The sequence below is a fragment of the Polyodon spathula genome, chromosome 4 (assembly GCF_017654505.1).
Source record: "Polyodon spathula isolate WHYD16114869_AA chromosome 4, ASM1765450v1, whole genome shotgun sequence".
Classification (NCBI taxonomy): domain Eukaryota; kingdom Metazoa; phylum Chordata; class Actinopteri; order Acipenseriformes; family Polyodontidae; genus Polyodon; species Polyodon spathula.
Window position 1 is genome coordinate 38,365,422 of NC_054537.1, and position 18,902 is coordinate 38,384,323.

Genomic DNA, 18,902 nt, shown 5'->3' on the forward strand with positions numbered 1-18,902 from the left:
ACTAATTATAAACAGGACATGTTTATACCTTCAGTTATTTGTACTTTATCTGTATATGTTCACATTGACACTGTTTTCACTAAACCCGATCCTTGTGTTTTAACAGCAACCAGGTATTAAAAGAATATGCTACGTTACTTTATCAAATCAATTCTGTTTATAGTTTGAAGTTCCAGCACATAAATTGTATTAAACTTTTAAGCAGCACACCCATCAGTTATTCTGGAGATCTATTTATGACACATTATAAACTGCCACCCAAAAGGGCTTGTGATCATTCTTACACAAAAACACTGGTGGCAACCAGTGTGTTAAACTTGTTTAATTATTATCTTTGCTTCACCTGCTAGGCACCCACTTATGACGAGCTTGTTCAATCCATACTTTTCAACTGTCATTTTCAAATTTGACTCAATAAATTGACAATCAATAACCAATATATTGAAAGATCTGTTACATGTTACTAAATAGTCATGCAAAGAAGGTGTCTGTAATTTTGTAATGTTGTGCTGCTATTACTTATGGATGCTGAGTACATTTGAATGCTAATAATTATTGATGCGATGCAAAATAAAGTGTTACTGACTTGTCTGTTTTACAAGTACTGTAGCTTGTTTTCTCAAGAACACTATACACCTTTAGGATATATCCTAAGTGAAATGCAGCCTGGGATAGAATACTAAAAATGCTTATATGCCCACGATAACACCATGCGGCCATATTTCTAAAGGTCGTAAAGAAACTCTAGTACTAAGCATTTACTGTTCTACTCAACACGTCTGAATCTGCTTAAGGTTTACTTATCCCTGATCGCCAGAGAAATATAAGAATTTCTGCTGCAAATATATCAATTTAATAATTCATGTTCAGTTCCAGACATCCCTTTCTTGACAGAAATTGCATGATCAACTGCAAATTGTATATATGTGCGACAGTGCGTAATTATTATGAAAAATGCTATTTTCTGAGCACAGTGCAGAAATTAAATATCGGAATTCAAATATGTAACATTTGGGTAGCATTGGCAACGTTGAACATAACCAAATATATTACCATAATATGTTTGATATAGCTTAAAATGTTGAAATGACTGCTAAAAAAAATCAATTATTTTCTAAGCAAAAATTGTGACAATAAGTGTGGCAATTACCAAACCAAAATGAATGATGAAAATGAAAACAAAAAATAGAAAATGAAAAAGAGCAACCCGATATAGTCAACGAAGAGCAACTTGTAGAAACCGAATTGGAAGAACCGCAAGAGGGGCCAGTGCGTAAAAAAGAAAGAAACACCGTGACAGTGGGTATAATGTTATTGGGGGGGGGGTTGGGGTAGTAAAGGATTTTTTTACAGCAAAGAATTGGGTGGTATAATGTGCAAGCTCTGCAAGAAACACAAAAATTACTGTAAAGGACCAGGGGGTAAATGGAGCAATGTAGCCTGTGTATGAATTGGGGTGGATTATTATTCATTATTATTCCAGTTCTTTTCCTTATTATATATTTAAGGTAAGGCAATGTTATTTTTCCATTAAAAGTGCTCCCAGCTATAATACTGTGCCACCCAGCTATACAGAATTACTGGGAAGAACACTAATAAAGTTAATATATACTGTGTATATATATATATATATATATATATATATATATATATATATATATATATATATATATATATATATACACACACACACACACACACACACAACTTTCTGTGCCTTTACGGCTGGAACGGTACTTTTTTAATATATTTTCTCCCATGCCGGTTGTATTTTGGTACACACAGATAGATGGATAAACAGAAAAATCTTAATTTATCTCAATGAACATTTACTATTTACTGTATATTTTACTGGTTGCTACTTGATGAAGGTTAGTAAAACACACTGGGGCCCTATTTTGGAGTAAAATTTCAAGAACTGATTTGGTGGAAGGAACAATTCACTTATTCTTCTGAGTAGCTTCATGTGTGTTTTATAATGTTTCAATGATTTTCCTCCTCTTTGAATATGTGCCTCAGCACAGGCTTCAGAATAAGGTCCTTCAAGGATCAAAGTACACCTGTGATAAATGACTGGCACTGGAGAACCACAAGCACAGCTGACTCCAACAGGCCACTGTTACGCAAATTGGTTTTTATATTTCTGACGTACCAGTAAGCTTGCAAAAACAAAATTATAAATTAGAAAACACCCACTGCTACACAATAAACATTTCAAGAAAAAGATAATCTTAACTCCACCTTGTATTTCAGTAACAGAAACGTGAATTTGGAAAAAAGGGATTTCCCCATTATAATTTTTTTTTTAATCTGTGGATTTTGATCTCTTTAAACATAATCATTAAATAAATAACTGACATCATCAATAAATCACCTGTGACTGAATAAACACAGAACATAAAATGTCAGCATAAAAACAGTGTTCCTAAAATACAGAATTAATACTTTAGTCTCAAAGGATCTCCATTTGCTGCAAAGCCCATTAAACAATGCCATGCACAATTATACAGCATCTTTTATTACATTTTTAGTGATGGTAGTTATATAAGAACATTAGGAAAGTGAATATATAAAAATCTTGAACAAAATTCTTATGATATTTGTGATTAGATGCAACAAGCACCCTTTATCTGTTTAAAGCTCTGCAGTGTATGTCATAGCATCTGCGGCTCCAGTGCTTCCTTACTCACCCTGGAGAAAAACCACAAAGTGAATAGTCACCCTTTGTGGTGTTATTAAAGGGGAACACTTAATACTGGTCAGGCAAATTCAGGTGCCAATCTGATCAGAGGTGATGTCTAACAGGTTTAAATATACAATAAATTGTTTAGACAGCTATAAATGTGTTTTTATTGTATTTCAATGTATTGTATAATTCATTTATATGTTTTATTTGCATTGCTAGCAGCAAAACACAAAGTTGCATACAGTAAAGTTTTGAAAATACCTAATATACACATGAAAGAAACTCCTTAAAGGAAACAAATGCTAAATGCTTAATCCTTAATCAAATGGTAGAAAAAAAATAAATGACCCTGTCCACTTTAAAACGCAGATAATTCTCATAGCAATTGCCAATTGTTGGGGGAGGACATAGGCCAATTTCAATAAAATATTGTGTTTTAGGAAAACACAATGTGTTAACTGAACAAAATAAATATTGCTCCTCATACTAATTCACATAAGTAACATTTTACACCACAGAACTATTACTGTAGGTTATGATGCTTTATTATGCCTAGGTTTTCATATTTCCAGAAACTAAATCAGGTTTACCTTCACCATCTGAAGTCATGTTTTCATAGGAGTCCCACCGTATAAGCGGGTCAGCAATGTTGTAATCCACCGTCACACCATGATCATTTTGTAAGTTCTCAGAACCTTCAACAGGGGAACAGGGGCTTAATAAAGGATGCAGTCTCCTATGGCAACCCTTATTACAAGGGACCAATACAGTGCAAGAAGTGCAGTTTAACACAACTTAACCCATCTATGATCCATTGGCATAGTCATGACATAATCTGATGGTCATAAATGTAAGATTTTACACTGTTAGTAGCACAGTAAAGTAAAATGCATTTGAAATCCTTAGTTCCCTTTGAAGTACGAAATGTAACTGTTACTGCATGGGTATTTACCTCCTAAATACCCAGAAACATGAATAAGATATATTTCAAAGTTGCTCGATCGAGTCTGACATGCAGTCATGGCCCGCCCCCAAGTACGTAAAAGGATTGTGAGCACAGATCTCTACGTCATTTTTCCTTTCAAGACTGACCTCAAACAGGAAACCCTACTTCAGTACTTTTTCTGCCTTATATTCATATTTATTGTGCTTTACACAAAATATATGTGACATTGAGAATAATCACTGTATTAGTTTTACTAATCACGCGTATTTGTGCACTACAACCTGCTGTTTGTTATGTCCCACTTTGGCCTTGTCCCCCCAAATGAAGCCAGCAGCTGAAGTCGCTCCTTCCCAGAGATCAAGCAACATAAGTCAGCTGACTTTGTGCTCTCCCCCCAGGCTGCAATAGCTCTGGCTAGAGTTATATTATTCTCATTTTGGCTTTGGCTAAGATTACGAGATGGTCTGTATATTTTAAGTAATACTGCAGCACATGTGTAGCGACAGCGCTGCGCAGGACCAAGATACTTGCTTCGGTTGTGGTTGCTTGCAATCTCTCCCACAGTATCTTAATGCCATTTTGGTGACAGCTTTTGCATCACCCGTACGAGGCCTGTTAGTTGTCAAAATTGACTCGGTCTCCGCGGAGCTCACTTCCTGGCGGGGCGATTTATTAAAAGGGGTTTGGCAGCTTCAGCCACCTTTGAAGGTCTTGTTGCTGCTGGTGCTTAATGCACTAATGAAGCCTCCATATGAGCCCATGCATTCAGCTGAGCTGAAATTGTATCACTCAAAATGGCTTTCTTGCTCACTATCACCTCAGCAGAGCGGGTGAGTTAGATGCAGACATTCTCCTTACCAAGAGTCCGCTTAATTTTTACAGAGGCCAGGACAAAGGTTACTCTGTGTACCAATTCTGCCTTTTTGCCGAAGACTACCTTGACATCCCATGTCAACCAGTCTGGAGTTGGAGGCTTCCAACCACCTTTCCAGTCTGACTGGGAGTGACAGCTCCATATGCTCTGCCCAGTGCAGGCCCTGGTCTACTACGGTGACAGGATGAAAAGTTGAAGGCAGTCCAAATTTTTTTTTTTATCTGCTATGTGGCAAAGCCCCACGGTCAAGCCCTGTCTGAACAGAGGCTGTCCAAATGGATAGCAGACACAGTCAGACTGCTTATGAGCGAGCCAACTTGCCCCTTCCAGAAAAGCTCACTGCCTATTCCTCCAGGGGCACGGCAACTTTGTGTGCTTTATTCCAGGGTGCATCTGTCAAGGACATGTAAAATGCAATGGTGTTGGCTACTCCCCATACCTTTACTAGGTTCTACAGACTTAATGTCGTGGATCCTTAAAACCCTGGTTTTGGAACTAGTGTTAAAGGCGGCTTCTCAGTCGACCCTTAAAACACAGTGTGGCAAGTGCCCGCCCCTGTGTGAATTTTGTGTTATCTGTTGTGTGTTAATGTTGGTGTATAGTCATTTGAATTTAGGCATGAGCATTGCACAGCACTTCACGTGCAATTAAAAAGTAATAATATGTGAGCATGGGGAATTGCACTTTATTAATTCACGTGCAGTTGTACCGCGACTCCAATTGAATCATTTATTAGCAGTCGAGTCTCGGTACAGCTGCATAAAAGCTGCATGTTTTCACATACTCAGGGTTGTGTGTTCGGTGAGTGTAGAACGGGATAGGAGATGGCGGTAATAATTGTGATCATAAATAATAGAAATAAAATATCTGCTCACCGTGTTTTGTTTAGTGTTAGTCCGTTTTGTTTGTCTGTTTATTTTGCCGAATGTGTCATGTCCTGTTTTTGTTTGTTGCAACCGTTTATTTTCTGTCTGTCTGTTCATTCATTAAATGCTCAGCTCAATAAATTAATTCACTCAGCTCCACCAAACTCCACCTCTCTGTCGTTTATTTCCTGCTTCTGGTCTGGTGTCACCCACTCCGGCCGTCTTTGTGACACACAGGCATAGAGGTGAGTTTTTCTCTCAATATTTTAGCCCTAGCTATTTGTTACTGGGGTTCCGCATGGTAACACACAAGGGAGCCTCTTGGCTTAGCCTTGTAACATTCCAGTTGTACTGCAATCTCGCCCTTGTGACGGCTTTGTCACACTCACCCATCCGGTAATAGTTACATTTCAGACTTGAAAGGGAACATTAGGTTATTATCATAACCCTGGTTCCCTGAAATAGAAATGTAACCATTAACCTTCAAGGTCACTGTGTCCATGATTGCAGCAGGCTTGAAGGAAAAATTATGCAGAGATGTGTGCGTGCAGTCCTTTTATATCCTCGGGAGCGGGCCATGACTGCATCACAGGCTTGATCGAGCAGCTTTATATATCTTATTCAGGATGTAAATACCCACACGTTAATGGTTACATTTATATTTCAGGGAAACAGAGTTATGATAATAACCTAAAGTTAGTACTCCTTTAAGATCTTCTGGTTCTAGTACTGAACACAACCCAAGAATGTACCTGTAAATTATACTGCATTTCCCACCACCATAATGAAAAATAATAATCAAAATAACATCAAACGAGATGAGGTTTTACTTTCATATAAAAACCTACTCAAATATTTATACTTAATGATAGATGTCTGTGTTATGATACAATAGGGTGTGTGCATAGTAAGGTAATTAAAATACTTGATATTCTACAGCCACTGTACTAATATGACATGCTATTATTAATGCCTACAATCCTGCACAAGTGGATTGACTGACATATAATTTACCTTCATTTTCCACTTCTCACCTTAATGAGTAACCTTTAAATGCTTGTTTATTTAAAACATGCATGCAGCTCTTATTTTATTCAAATTATTTGATTAATTACAACAAATCCATGAATAACGTATACCGATATGAACAAATAGATTATTACACTGGTGAAATCACGTCATACCCTGTTTAATCTGACTTCGTGACAAAAACAGTTGCCATGTAGTTACATCACCCTACTGTTTAATGACATCGGATTAATGTTATGTAGAAGTACTACTGGTAAAAAAAAAAAAAACACATTTAAAAAAGATATATAATATATCTATATATTATATATTATATATAGATAGTAGATATATGAATATTATATAATATAGTTTATATTCTAAACAAAGAGATTTTATTACAAAAAAAAAAAAATCTTTGTTGTTTTTTTTACTGCAGTCATTGAATAGTAGACTAATTAACACCAATTAGCTGTGGAGTACTTACAGTACATTTCTAGAAAACATTCAAAGTATATAATATTGTAGTTTCATGCAGCAGTATTCTAAATGTGAAGTCATCTTCAGATGACTATTGTTAATTTGTGAAATTCCTAGTTGGCACATGACTCAGCCCACAAGCCCTTACCTTGATGCATACCTGACACTCAGAATTAAAAGGACGCATGGTTGACTGAAACAATACAGTGAGTAATGGTTGAGAAAGGGGACCCCAAACCAATAGGGCTACTCACACTCATCATAAAACAGAGACTCACCTTGGATTTTCTCAGGGCTGCCTGAAAACACCAACTCAATCTTCCCATATTCTGGAAATCTGTCATCTGGAAATTCAAAAGGAATTCTTTTACGCCGATATCATGCATTATTCTGGTATTAACACTTTTAAAAAGCAGTCTTAAACAGGCTTAAACATATAAAAGTTTTGGAAAGAAATTGCATTGTTGATCATCAGTTCATGAGAAATATTTTCCCTAATTTACACTATAGCTACTTCTCGTTAAATATCGTCTCTATTTTCCGAATTTCTTAACTGCTTAACCTATTATGTGTCTATTATTCTCTTTTCTTTTGCTTAGATCAGTAATCACCAAGATAATTAACTTTTGTAGCAAAAATGTACCTTTCCAACCATTGGGTCTGACCAATAGTTGAAGTGTGAAAATCTGATAGCAGGGAAGTTAGTTCTGTGATTCTGTAAAGAACATTTCTACTGCTAATTAACAATGTCCACAGTTGCAGAAATTACAGTTGCACACCCTTGCGGTCATGTCTTAAACCATTACAATTCAGAAATTCAATTTTTAGCTCCCACAGTTGAAAAAATGGCTTTAGTAAGCTGGTAAATAACAGTCTACTCAGAAACAAAAATAGAAAATTATTCAAAACTCTTGTAAAAGGATATTAATAAGGTAATAAATTAAATATTATGGAGATCTAGATAGTACTGCAAGTATCCATATAAGAGTTACTGCAGAGGATACTTTGCCTAGGTCTGTTTAATTGAGCTAAATACTACTGAGGCTATTAAAATAGGGCTTGCTGTGTATCATGGTTATACGAAACAACACCTCTTCCAGTAAACGTGAGCACCTTTGGTGCATTTCTGCCTTCATGGAAAACGCTAGGCAGGTCTGTCTTTTAATGATTTCAACATTGACTACATTTAGATCTGTAACTGGTTAGATCAATTAGATAATATGTAGCAATCATAAAAAGACACTTGAAATAAAAAAATCATGACTTATTATTATAGAGATAAATCACATGGGAGCAATAAACATGTTACAGATCGAATCCATCAATCCAAATATTTTGTCCAGCCAAAGAAGCTGAGGAAATGGCGACGAGACAGGGTATACAAAGGAAAAATATGCAATGTCTTTAAAGGTACACTACCTTTGCTTGCATTATCAAGTTCTTCCTTGCCAAACACTAATCCGTAACCTTGCACTGAGCCAGTGTGAAACTGAAGGCAGAACACAACGTCACGTGTAGCTGACCGGAACTTTTTGTGGTAACATTTTACCTGAAAAAAAAAAAAAAAATGTTATTTTTTTTAAGTGATTACAAATATTACACACATCTCTGGTATTTGTTACGGCACAACATGCACACTGTAATAATGTATTCCTGTTCTCAGGCATACAGTATTTTGTATGGCTTAACATGAGGGCTAAGGAACTGAAAAATAGTTTATGTTTATTAACAGATAATATAAGAACAAACAAATAAATAAATAAAGTCACACTAAAATTGGGTGGGATATACATTTTTTTTTTTTTTTTTTTTTTTTAGAAATGCAAAACCTGCATGCTTGGTCACGTATTTGGGCAGTAGTTTATGGTACGTGTTGTTTAAAGTCTGCTGAAAGAAATAATCTCTTATTCGGTCAGTTTGTAGTTTGAGGCCCATTCTCTGCTTTGGAAGGGGACCTTTTTTGAGTAGGAGAAACAAGCTTGTTTACAGCCTCCAACTGGCACCAAGGCAAGAATGAACATGCTGGAAGAAATTTAATGTTATCAGCCCCCTTTTTGGAGGTGAAAACATGATGTTCACATTCCAGGGAATGTTCACTGTTGTAGATTTATTTTGTATTATCAACAGCTTTAAACAGTGCTGTCTCTCTCGAGCTCTCACATGGGAGCTGTGCAAAACATTCAATTAAAATGACTGGTAATTAGACGTAATGACTTGGCTTTATATAAAACTGTAAAACAAGACGTACTACAATATTTACAGTACGTAGTAAATTGTAGAATTTTGTCCATATATCAGAACACCACTACCATTTTTGATGACATCCCTTTGACGTGGTGTCTTTGATCATACAAGAATAGTGGTATGAAGCTGTGCCCAAAGGCAAAGCTGTGCCTACAACGCTGCACTATTTCACCCAAAAATACTGCACATTTTGCAGAAATACACTTGCTTGAATTGTTCTGTTTTTGTGTGTCTTAATGCTTGATATTATTCTACCTGCAGTACTTTAGTAAACTTTTCTTTTTAAATATGCAGCATCTTTAGTAAGTAAGTCTTTTGTGGTTTAAATAATACCTGACATTTGAACTAGTCTCCCTCACGTGTAAAACAAGTAATTATATGGTGTTATTATAAAATCACAAAGTATAAAGATTTTTTGCATTATATGTTTTATCACTGATATGTAATTACCGCATTCCTTTGAATTGAAGACGCACTTTTCAAACCATTGTTTTGATTGAAAACACTTGTACTGAATCATTATGATTTATGGTTTGCAAAAATAAATATTTCACACCCAGTAATATTTAATCCTGTCAAAATCCAGCAAAAATATTGTAAAATATATTCTAAACTTGACCCTGATTCCTTGCCAAATAAATGACATGCAGTTCTACTAGGATTATTTTATCTGTGAATCCATATTAGTTTATAGGTAAAGTCTATTATTTACTTGTAAAATGCATGGTACAAAATAAATGCAATTAGGTTGAATATTTTTTTGTATTGCTTATTTTTTCTGGTTTTCAGTAAAATGCAACTATTAGATTTAATGCGTACCACGATAGAATAGAAACCGGTGAGAAGTTAAACAACTTACCATTATGTCACCCTTCAGCAGCTGTGCTGGCTCAAGGGCAATGCATATCCTGCTTTCATTCTCCAGGCCTACATTGCTAGTGAAAATACAATGGATTTTTTTTTTTTTAAGAATGACATTTAAAAAATACATATTTCATTAATTATAAACAAAAGAACATAAAACAAACAAACAAACAAAAAACTTACTAGATTCCTGAAGTGTACACTGGCTGCATTGCCTGGTAGATTTTCAAAAATGGTCGACACACTACAAAGATAACAAAGACGAAATTTTGATTCATATCTCATTACTTCGAAGAATAACCTGATTTTCTTTATTACATTTCCGCTACCTGTAATTAAAGTTAAAGTACATACAGATAATTGAGAATCTGTAAGAAAAGTATATTTCTACCTTTGCCTTGGGAAACACACCAGGGCTTGTACTGCTCTTTATTAACAAGCAGATCTTACCTCCACCACTGTCAAAACTGGGTATCCCATGAAGAATGACATAGTGCAGAAAAAGAGGTGAAGTATTCATTTTCATAGAGCCTGCCAGAAGACCACTCAGGAACTGAACATATCTGAATCGGATATAAAGAAGAATACATTCAGTATGTTCATATTTTCTGTAGACCACAGCACAATAGCTATTGAGCCTGATTCAAAATTGATCCTTATTGAAAATGTTGTCTTGTGCACTATTCCATCACACAAACACCTTAAGCTTCTCTTTCTTGAACAACGGTTTTGACACTGTCTCAATGCTCAATGTCACCTTTGACAATGTAAGAACTGTCAACAGTTAACAATGTCTGATGTCTCTGCATTTTAGATTTGTGCTCTTTACCCAAGACTTATTTTTATGATTCAATTACCCCTTGATACCAACTCATTGAAACAAATTAGTCAGGAGCCTAGCAACTACCACTGTAAAATCACACTGGAGGCACAATGATGTGAGGAAACATGTAGTGTACTAGAATCAAGAAAGTATATGTGTGTAGCAATAATAATAATAATTCTGGAATCAAAGGTATGGAATGAAAGGAGTTCAGGCATGCCCCATGTCTCACTTATTACAGGGTACACACTGAAGGACAGCTAAGTGCCTAACTTGAGAGTCATGTTCTTCTTCTTCTTATTTTTAGAACAAATAAACAGCCCTGTGGGTTTAAGCAGGACCACAAGTATGACAGTGAGCAACACTGAGAAACCATATTCTGTTTTTGCAACATAATGTTTAATTTAGGATTTTATTCAGGAAAAAACCCTAAAGGACGGTAATTGATAAAATGTTGTGTTGGCACAACTACTTGCAAATTACATATATTTTGTAGGCTCACAGTGAAATCTGTCTTTGTAATATATTATTAGCAACTTCTTGAAATGCTCAGGAAAAGATAGAATTCAGAATGAGCCTACAACATTTACATTGTTTTTCTTTTGTTCTTTTGGGAGGGCCCAACAGTTACAAGTATGAACCAAGAAAGGTCACTTGCTACCATTATCACAAAGTTCACAATAAGTGTACATGGATGTTTTCTAGCTACACACAAGGGTAGGTGTCTTATTGCCAAGAACTAACTTGGTGCCAGACAAAATCTGTATGAACAGAAGTCTACAAATTTAGGCTTAAAATGACAGTATTGTATAAGCTGACTTTCTAATGTATATACGGGTAATAGCCACCACACATCTGGTTAAGAACGCAGTTGGGCTCTGGCAGTAAAACAGATTTATATCTGTACTGTTTCCCCTGGTATGGCTACGCATTCTCTAGAAATTATGTTAGATAAAGGCATTTGCACACTTACCGCTTTTGTGAAGGCTGCATTAAAGCTGAAACTTTATCATCATAAAACTTCCTCATTGCAAAGCGGTCCAATGCTTGATCAGCACTGTAAGAAATATTCCAGATTTTGTTCAGGGTACATCAAATGAAAGTTACGAGCACACAAAAAACAAAGCAGGTTTCTATTTTCTTATGTTCAATACTGTTACAGTGCTTTTTTTTTTTACAATGCTATTAAGAAATTCCTCTTCATTTTTATCTTTATAAATAGTCTGAATCAGAATCTGAAAAAAAAAAGACTATAATGATGCAGTTGAACCTGCAAACTTGCACTGCATACATCCCTTAAATATTGTGTTTTTTATATATGATGCGTACATTTATAACTGCACATCAGAGCACAGAAAAGGGCTTAAGCATTCAGTCTTACAAAAAAGAAAATAGCACTCGATGAAATACATTATTGTGTAAGTTTACAAATAAAAATAAAAAACTTGTTTGAAAAATACATACTGAATGATATTTCAATAAAGGTTGCCTTACCTTGCAGATATATTGGTGAAATGCATGTATGAGGAGATTACAACACCAATTCTACCTTTACCACCCTGTGAAAAAAGCCAGAAAAAAATAAATCTCTTCATTCTATTACAACAGTACTCAAAGTGAACAGCTGTACTACACCCTATGTGCAATATGTTATGAGCTAATTTATTGGTGGCACTATCTATCAAAGCATATTTACCAATAAACATATACTAATGCAACTCCTATTTATTTCTCACTTCACTAAATGCTTTAAAATATATTTTTTTAAACCTCCATATTTTAAAATATTTTTTGCAAACCTATTTTTGCAAACCTACTACTAAATGAAAATGCCTCTTATTTCATGTGGGGCAATGAAGAAAGATTCCTTCTTTCAATGTACGGTTAATCACAGACATGCCCAAATGCCTTTGTATAATTCAGATACAGTGTCAAACTAATTGTTTTTTTTTTTTATGAGCTCTTACCAACTCTCTTCATTTGTTACTGCATGCTTTGTAACTCATTATGTATGTATCAATCATACTATTTTTGTGCATATGATATGTGTGTCGGATTTCAAAACAGCACCATTCAAACACACTTGAGTGACAGCTGAAGAGATCTCTCTTGCTGGATGAGAACCAAAATTCTGCTGTATAGGAGACACTGTTGCATGCATATACTGTATGTCCTCCTGTACAATAATCAGAATTGGGACTGTAGGGGATTCTGCGTTGACACTATTTCAATAAGCACAAACCACACCTGTATACTTTTTTTTTTGTAACTTAACACACACATACTATATATATATATATAGATATATATATATATATATATATATATATATATATATATATATATATATATATATATATATATATATATATATATATATATATATATATATATATTATATATATATAAATACAGTGTTATGAATACAGTGTTCCTCCTTTATAAGGCGGCCTTGTTATACTTCAGAACAGGTTATAAGGCAGTACGGTCATGGCTCACATTTGCCCCATAATGCCATTACACAAACACTAGTAGTCTCTTTATAAGGGGAACGACAAATAGGATGATCTCTTAACCATGGCTCCCGACTACAGGATTTATAAAGGGGGAGCACTGTACTTGGAATCTCGAATTTTACTAAATCGCTTGTTGACATACTGTACAACATTCATTTTGAGTGGATAATACGTTGATCAAATCAACAACTAAGACTAATACACCTGACTTACTGTACCCTAATTTACTGTTTCCTAATCAACTTCTTTTGCTTTGTATAGTGTATGCAGTGTATGTAGGCACAATGGAATGAACAAAAGACATTGTAAAAGCTGGCAAAATTCATTAAAATGACTTTGTATATTTAGAAAAAAAATCCCTCAGCACAAATGAAGAACAACAAACCTTTTCTGTTCATGCTGACTACTGCATTTTCCAGAGCTTTTAACACATTCACAGTAACCTTGAACACAAACTGGGATACTTGGTTTGACTGTTGTCTTTTGCTGCAGAAGAACGCTTTTTTTCTTCTAAACTGGAAAGATTTTTGTAATGTGTACTTCTGCTACTGATTGCAGTGCAGGGTCAGCAGTATACTATTGTGTACTATTTACAACCCATACCCAGAACTTTGTCATTACTGGCTGCAGTTTCTTACACTGTGTACAGTACTAACATCACATGAGAGACTACCTGCTTTAACCATGTTTACTATTAGCTGTTCATTTGCTACGACCTGTGCAAACACTCCTTTTACTGTGGTTTGCAGTTAATGCTCGGTTATATACAGTTAGTCTTGTATCATTAGTCATTGCAGACCGCAGTCACTTACTTTGCAGTGAATCACCACCACATGCTGGGAGTCGCTGTTGAGCCAGTTCTCCATGGCCTTGCAGATGGTGCACATCTTATCAAGGGGGGGAGCATGAAGGTCAGGCCAGCCTACGTCCATGATCTAAAACAAAAGCAGACCGTTTCGATTCACCGACAGAGCACAGCTGTGTTCTGTTGCTACAATAATAAAACGACTTATCACCGTATTCCTTATATGTTGGGATAATTATAAACAATACCACCCCCACAAATTATATATATATATATATATATATATATATATATATATATATATATATATATATATATATATATAAATATATATTTTTTTTTTCCGACTATTATTCAAAGTTTAACACACACAAAAGCAATCTAATTACGGCATCTTGCTCACTTTCTTTACAATTTTGAACATTTTTAGGAAGCAAGCAGTGAGCATAGCATGGCTTTAATGACTGGAGTGAGCTGCTGGTAGTGCATGTTAGGTAGAGGCAGTCACTGCAACAGTGTTTTCCTGCAGACTTTACACCATCCTTTTCCATTGACTTTGTGTAGCAGCATGATATCAGTGTGGCATTGTGACTCTACCAGTCAAAACAAGCTCAGGTGTTTCCAGACTACTTCACAAGACATACCATTTTTTAAATAAAAAGAGAGAACTGACATATCTATAGGACCCCAGCTGGAGTTTTTCTTTCCATGAAAACAAAACCCAGCAGCAGAGTTTCCATTTTTTTGTTTGTCCTTTTTAAAAAAAAAAAAAAAAAATTAAGCTGTTGAAACTACATACCTTGGTATCTATGATATCGTGGATTGTTATGATCATTTACTATATTTGACTATAAATTTACATTTTTTTCAGTTCACAGGATAGCCCAATATCACTTGCTTATAAGCAAGGGACATTTATAAATAGATTAATTTCCATCCTTAAATAACAGGTATTATTGGTACATGTGGTACAATTCATGAATGTACAGTAGCAAACAAAAAAGAAAAAAAGTAATACTTTTCAAAAGATTATCCATTTCTGGCAATTATGAAACAAGGAAGATCAAGAACATGGAAGAAATGTAATTCCAGTTCTTAAACATGTGGACCAGTATGATTGTCTTGGAAGGTCTTAAACGAAATAATAAAAAAATACATATACCTTTGGGTTAAGTTTCGACAGATCAAATATTTTTTCTGAAAGGTTGAACACCTGTGTAAAAGTAGACACAAAAACATGAATCAGCCCCTTAGTCCTCTCAGCTCATCAAATACAGTAACTCTGTCAGGGAATTTCTACACAACACACTTGGCACAAGACTGTGGCTTTACTAGTTCATAAAAAAACAGGATTTGGGATTTCCATTTTAAATATATTGGCTGATGTTTTAAATGTTACTGCATTTGTGTAGGTTTTACAATCCACTGTGAGTTAACCCCCAGTTTGTGTAACTACTAGGGATTTTAATCGATTAATGATTAATCACACCTGTGAGCTCTGATTGATTATGAAACGGTGCACGAAAACAAAATCTTGAAAAATGGAAGAGAGTACTCTAAAGACCTTGGCAAAAGGGCAACTGGAAGGTATATGTCACAATATCTACGAATAAAGAAAAAAGACTGTAACTTGCAACGTTTGCTCATTGGTGCTTTCCTTTCATGGTAGTACTACATTTATATTGTATCATCTTAGTAGCAAGTAAGGTTTTTCTTTTTATTCAACATATTAATACTAAAACTAAAATAAAATAGCACTCAATAAATGACTCTTCAGCTAACCTAAATAAAACAGCACTTGTTAGGTTTGTTCCTCTAAAACTTGAAAGCTTACAGTATGCCAGTTAATATTTTCCAAGTGAAAGCAGATATTTTCAAACTGCCAAATTACTTGTAAGTAAATATGTAAGAAATAACCCACGACAGGATGTGCGGTAAGTGACTTAATTGTTTGGAGTGGGTTATTTCGCTTATAAAATGGCTTTTTTTTTTTTTTTTTTTTTTTTTTAAATTAATAAGTGTTTACGAACCAACTGGCTTTTTTAAGGAAAAAATAAGAGGATAGGTGTATCCTTCCACTTATCAAAATAGTCCCTGAACAAACTATTGTTTCATATATTTTTGTTCTTTTTTTTTTTTTTTTTTTTTTTTTTTTTTTTTATTATTTTCGGTATTTGTAGGATCTAACTTGTAACAGTAAATAACATTTTTGAGAAAACTCTAATTTGTGAATTGAAAAGCACACTTGACTTTTCCCACTAAAGGGTGTAGACTCATGGAAACAGCCACCTTTGTCGGTTTTGTGACGTGACTTGACATCATGAACTCCAATATCGAACGAATGAGTGGGGTTTTTTTGTATGAAATGATCTTATTCAAGAGAAGCTGACCAATAATTTCGGAGGCTGTTTTCACACCGATGCCGGTAACCGGTATAATTTCCTTAGATTGTAAACCACCATTAGATGCTATGTAAACTAAACAACTTCCGTGTCAGTTTGCGCAGTGCTGCAGTCCTTCCCGTCCGCGGCGAGCACAACAGAATTCTATTAATCGAACCCAACCTTGTTTAAAAGCCCAAAGGTTGTGTCAGCAGAGAGCAGGAGAGATTTTAATTTTGTTTTAAATATGTTTGTTTCTGAAATCAGAGGGTAGTGGTGAGATGTATCTGTTATGTTGCTAGTCAGTTTTATAAGGTGCTATTTAGTTTAATAAGTAGATGAAGCTGCTGCATATACAGTATATTACATGCCTAGTGAGACTTGCGTGATGATTTGTCAGATGGCTTTTAAATAGTGTTAAAGCTGCTGCTTGAGTTTTCTTTGTTCTGTTCTCGGACTAAATAAATACCACAGTATATTTGTCGATTTTTCTGTAATTCTTAGTGACAGACGAAAAAAAACAAACGACTGTTTAGTGATTCAAATGGTGTTTCAGTTGCATGTTGACATTTTTACCTACAGAAACACTGTTTAGATAATTGTTACTATTAAGGCGTAGTAATATTAATAGAACAGGTAAGTAAGTTGGTCTATGATGTCATAGCTGTGTGGTAAGACAATTATTACAGCACGGTCATGTGATCCTGTTCAGCCAATCACAGTATTTAATTTATCCAACCCATTTTATAAATGTTTATTAAACAGTAGCTGAGGCAACAGTGCATTATGGTCGATCTCCAGCAGAAAGGAGAAAGCACAGCCTGGTAGTAAAGAACCGTTTTTATTTTGTAACATTTCTCAATACATACAAATATGTTCTATATGAACATTGGGATCTTATAGTCGTACAGGGGTTGTGTAACTCAAGTTACACCATTGGTATTACTTGTAATTGTCTTTAATAATAATAATAATAATAATAATAATAATAAATAATAATAATAATAATATAATTTTTATATAGCGCCTCTATAATGGACCACCATCACAAAGCGCTTTACAAGATACGAGACTGGGTACAATCTCATATTACTACATAAAGGTGTGATTAAAAGATTAGCAGATTAATCGATCAATGGAAAATGTCTAGATTAAAAACCCCAGTAACTATTAAAAACAATTATGCAGCAACCATTTTTGTTTTTTCTCAATATGGTAACATTTGAATAGTCTTGGATGTATTTCTCAGCACATTGTATCTTTACCATGCAAGCCATCCTTGACTGCACGGTCTGTCGTACTTACCAAATAGTTGTCTGCATGTTTCGATTTAAGCATTCGTGTAACATCTTGCAAGTTATGAAGATAGGTTTCCTCTGAACATGCAGTGGGGAAGGAAACTGCAATTATACGTTCAGTGATGTAAGTCAGGTCAAGTTCATAGCCTTCCTCCATAATGTGATCCACGCTTCTGTGCAGAGAAAAACAAAAAAGGGCAAAGGTGCACACACCTCTGTTTCTTCAGGGCCATTTCACTGATCGTTTGGTCACACTTTATTTTAAGGGCTGTTTAATTTATTTAATTTTTTTATGAGCTGTTAGCAAGCAGCTAATAAACATGTTAATGCACATTATTTATTTTCTGTTAACTGTTGGTTAACAATATATAATAGGCCAGCTAAAACTGCAAACACCAGAGCCCTATGGGTGATCAATCAAACACCAGAGCTCTATGGATGATTCATACCCAGTGGAAATCGTTTCAAATTGTTACTGTAGTAATGTTTAGCAAATTAAATCAGGTTTTCATTAACCCTAACCTAAAAATTAACAATGTTCGTTAACAGTTAATAAAATAAAAAAACAGCCCTTAAAATAAAGCTTGACTGATTGTTTTATAGGTATCATTAAATAATTAACTGCTGGCAAGGTCTTCAGCACTTCAGTTCCTCAATCAGAGAGATAGTGGCTTCAAGACAATTTAAACTTTAATCAATGCAGTTACACACACACAATTCCAGTGGTTTTCAGGAAACATTTCTGAAAATCAAATCCGATTAAAAGTAAAAGCAAACAAAATATTTACTGTATGTACGCTAGCGTGAACAACAATAAAATGTAACACATTTTAAACTATACTCACTGAGATATTTTATCGTAACTGAAAGACGAACTCTTTGAAAAAGTGCTGGACGTCTGAAAAAAACAAAATAGAACTTGGGTAAAGTGAACACATTGAACCATATCATTACGCATTTCATAAAACAAACAAATAAAACAAACTTTTTTTTTTATATAGAAGCCAGTGAAATTAATTTCAGGTGTTTTAGAAGATATTTGATAGATGGGCTCAAATGATGTGCCTTAATTGAATAAGCAATCGCTTGTTAGCTTTCATATTAAACAGAG

The 18,902-nt window shown here is 34.8% G+C and overlaps 1 protein-coding gene across 6 annotated transcripts in view; it reads right to left on the reverse strand.

Annotated features, from left to right (window-relative positions):
* LOC121314513 (tensin-3-like) overlaps positions 1 to 18,902 on the reverse strand; it is a 154,118-nt gene that overhangs the window by 55,042 nt on the left and 80,174 nt on the right. For 5 of the 6 annotated variants that reach the window (XM_041247875.1, XM_041247877.1, XM_041247876.1 and 2 more), the window contains 12 exons: positions 18,637 to 18,689; positions 17,799 to 17,964; positions 15,275 to 15,325; positions 14,120 to 14,242; positions 12,286 to 12,350; positions 11,765 to 11,848; positions 10,419 to 10,531; positions 10,152 to 10,212; positions 9,964 to 10,039; positions 8,280 to 8,409; positions 7,139 to 7,204; positions 3,277 to 3,381 (listed from right to left, as the gene is read on the reverse strand). In XM_041247875.1, the coding sequence (XP_041103809.1) occupies positions 3,277 to 3,381; positions 7,139 to 7,204; positions 8,280 to 8,409; positions 9,964 to 10,039; positions 10,152 to 10,212; positions 10,419 to 10,531; positions 11,765 to 11,848; positions 12,286 to 12,350; positions 14,120 to 14,242; positions 15,275 to 15,325; positions 17,799 to 17,964; positions 18,637 to 18,689 (1,093 nt within the window). The remainder of the gene's footprint in view (positions 1 to 3,276; positions 3,382 to 7,138; positions 7,205 to 8,279; positions 8,410 to 9,963; positions 10,040 to 10,151; positions 10,213 to 10,418; positions 10,532 to 11,764; positions 11,849 to 12,285; positions 12,351 to 14,119; positions 14,243 to 15,274; positions 15,326 to 17,798; positions 17,965 to 18,636; positions 18,690 to 18,902) is intronic. The other variant, XM_041247878.1, reaches the window with a different exon arrangement.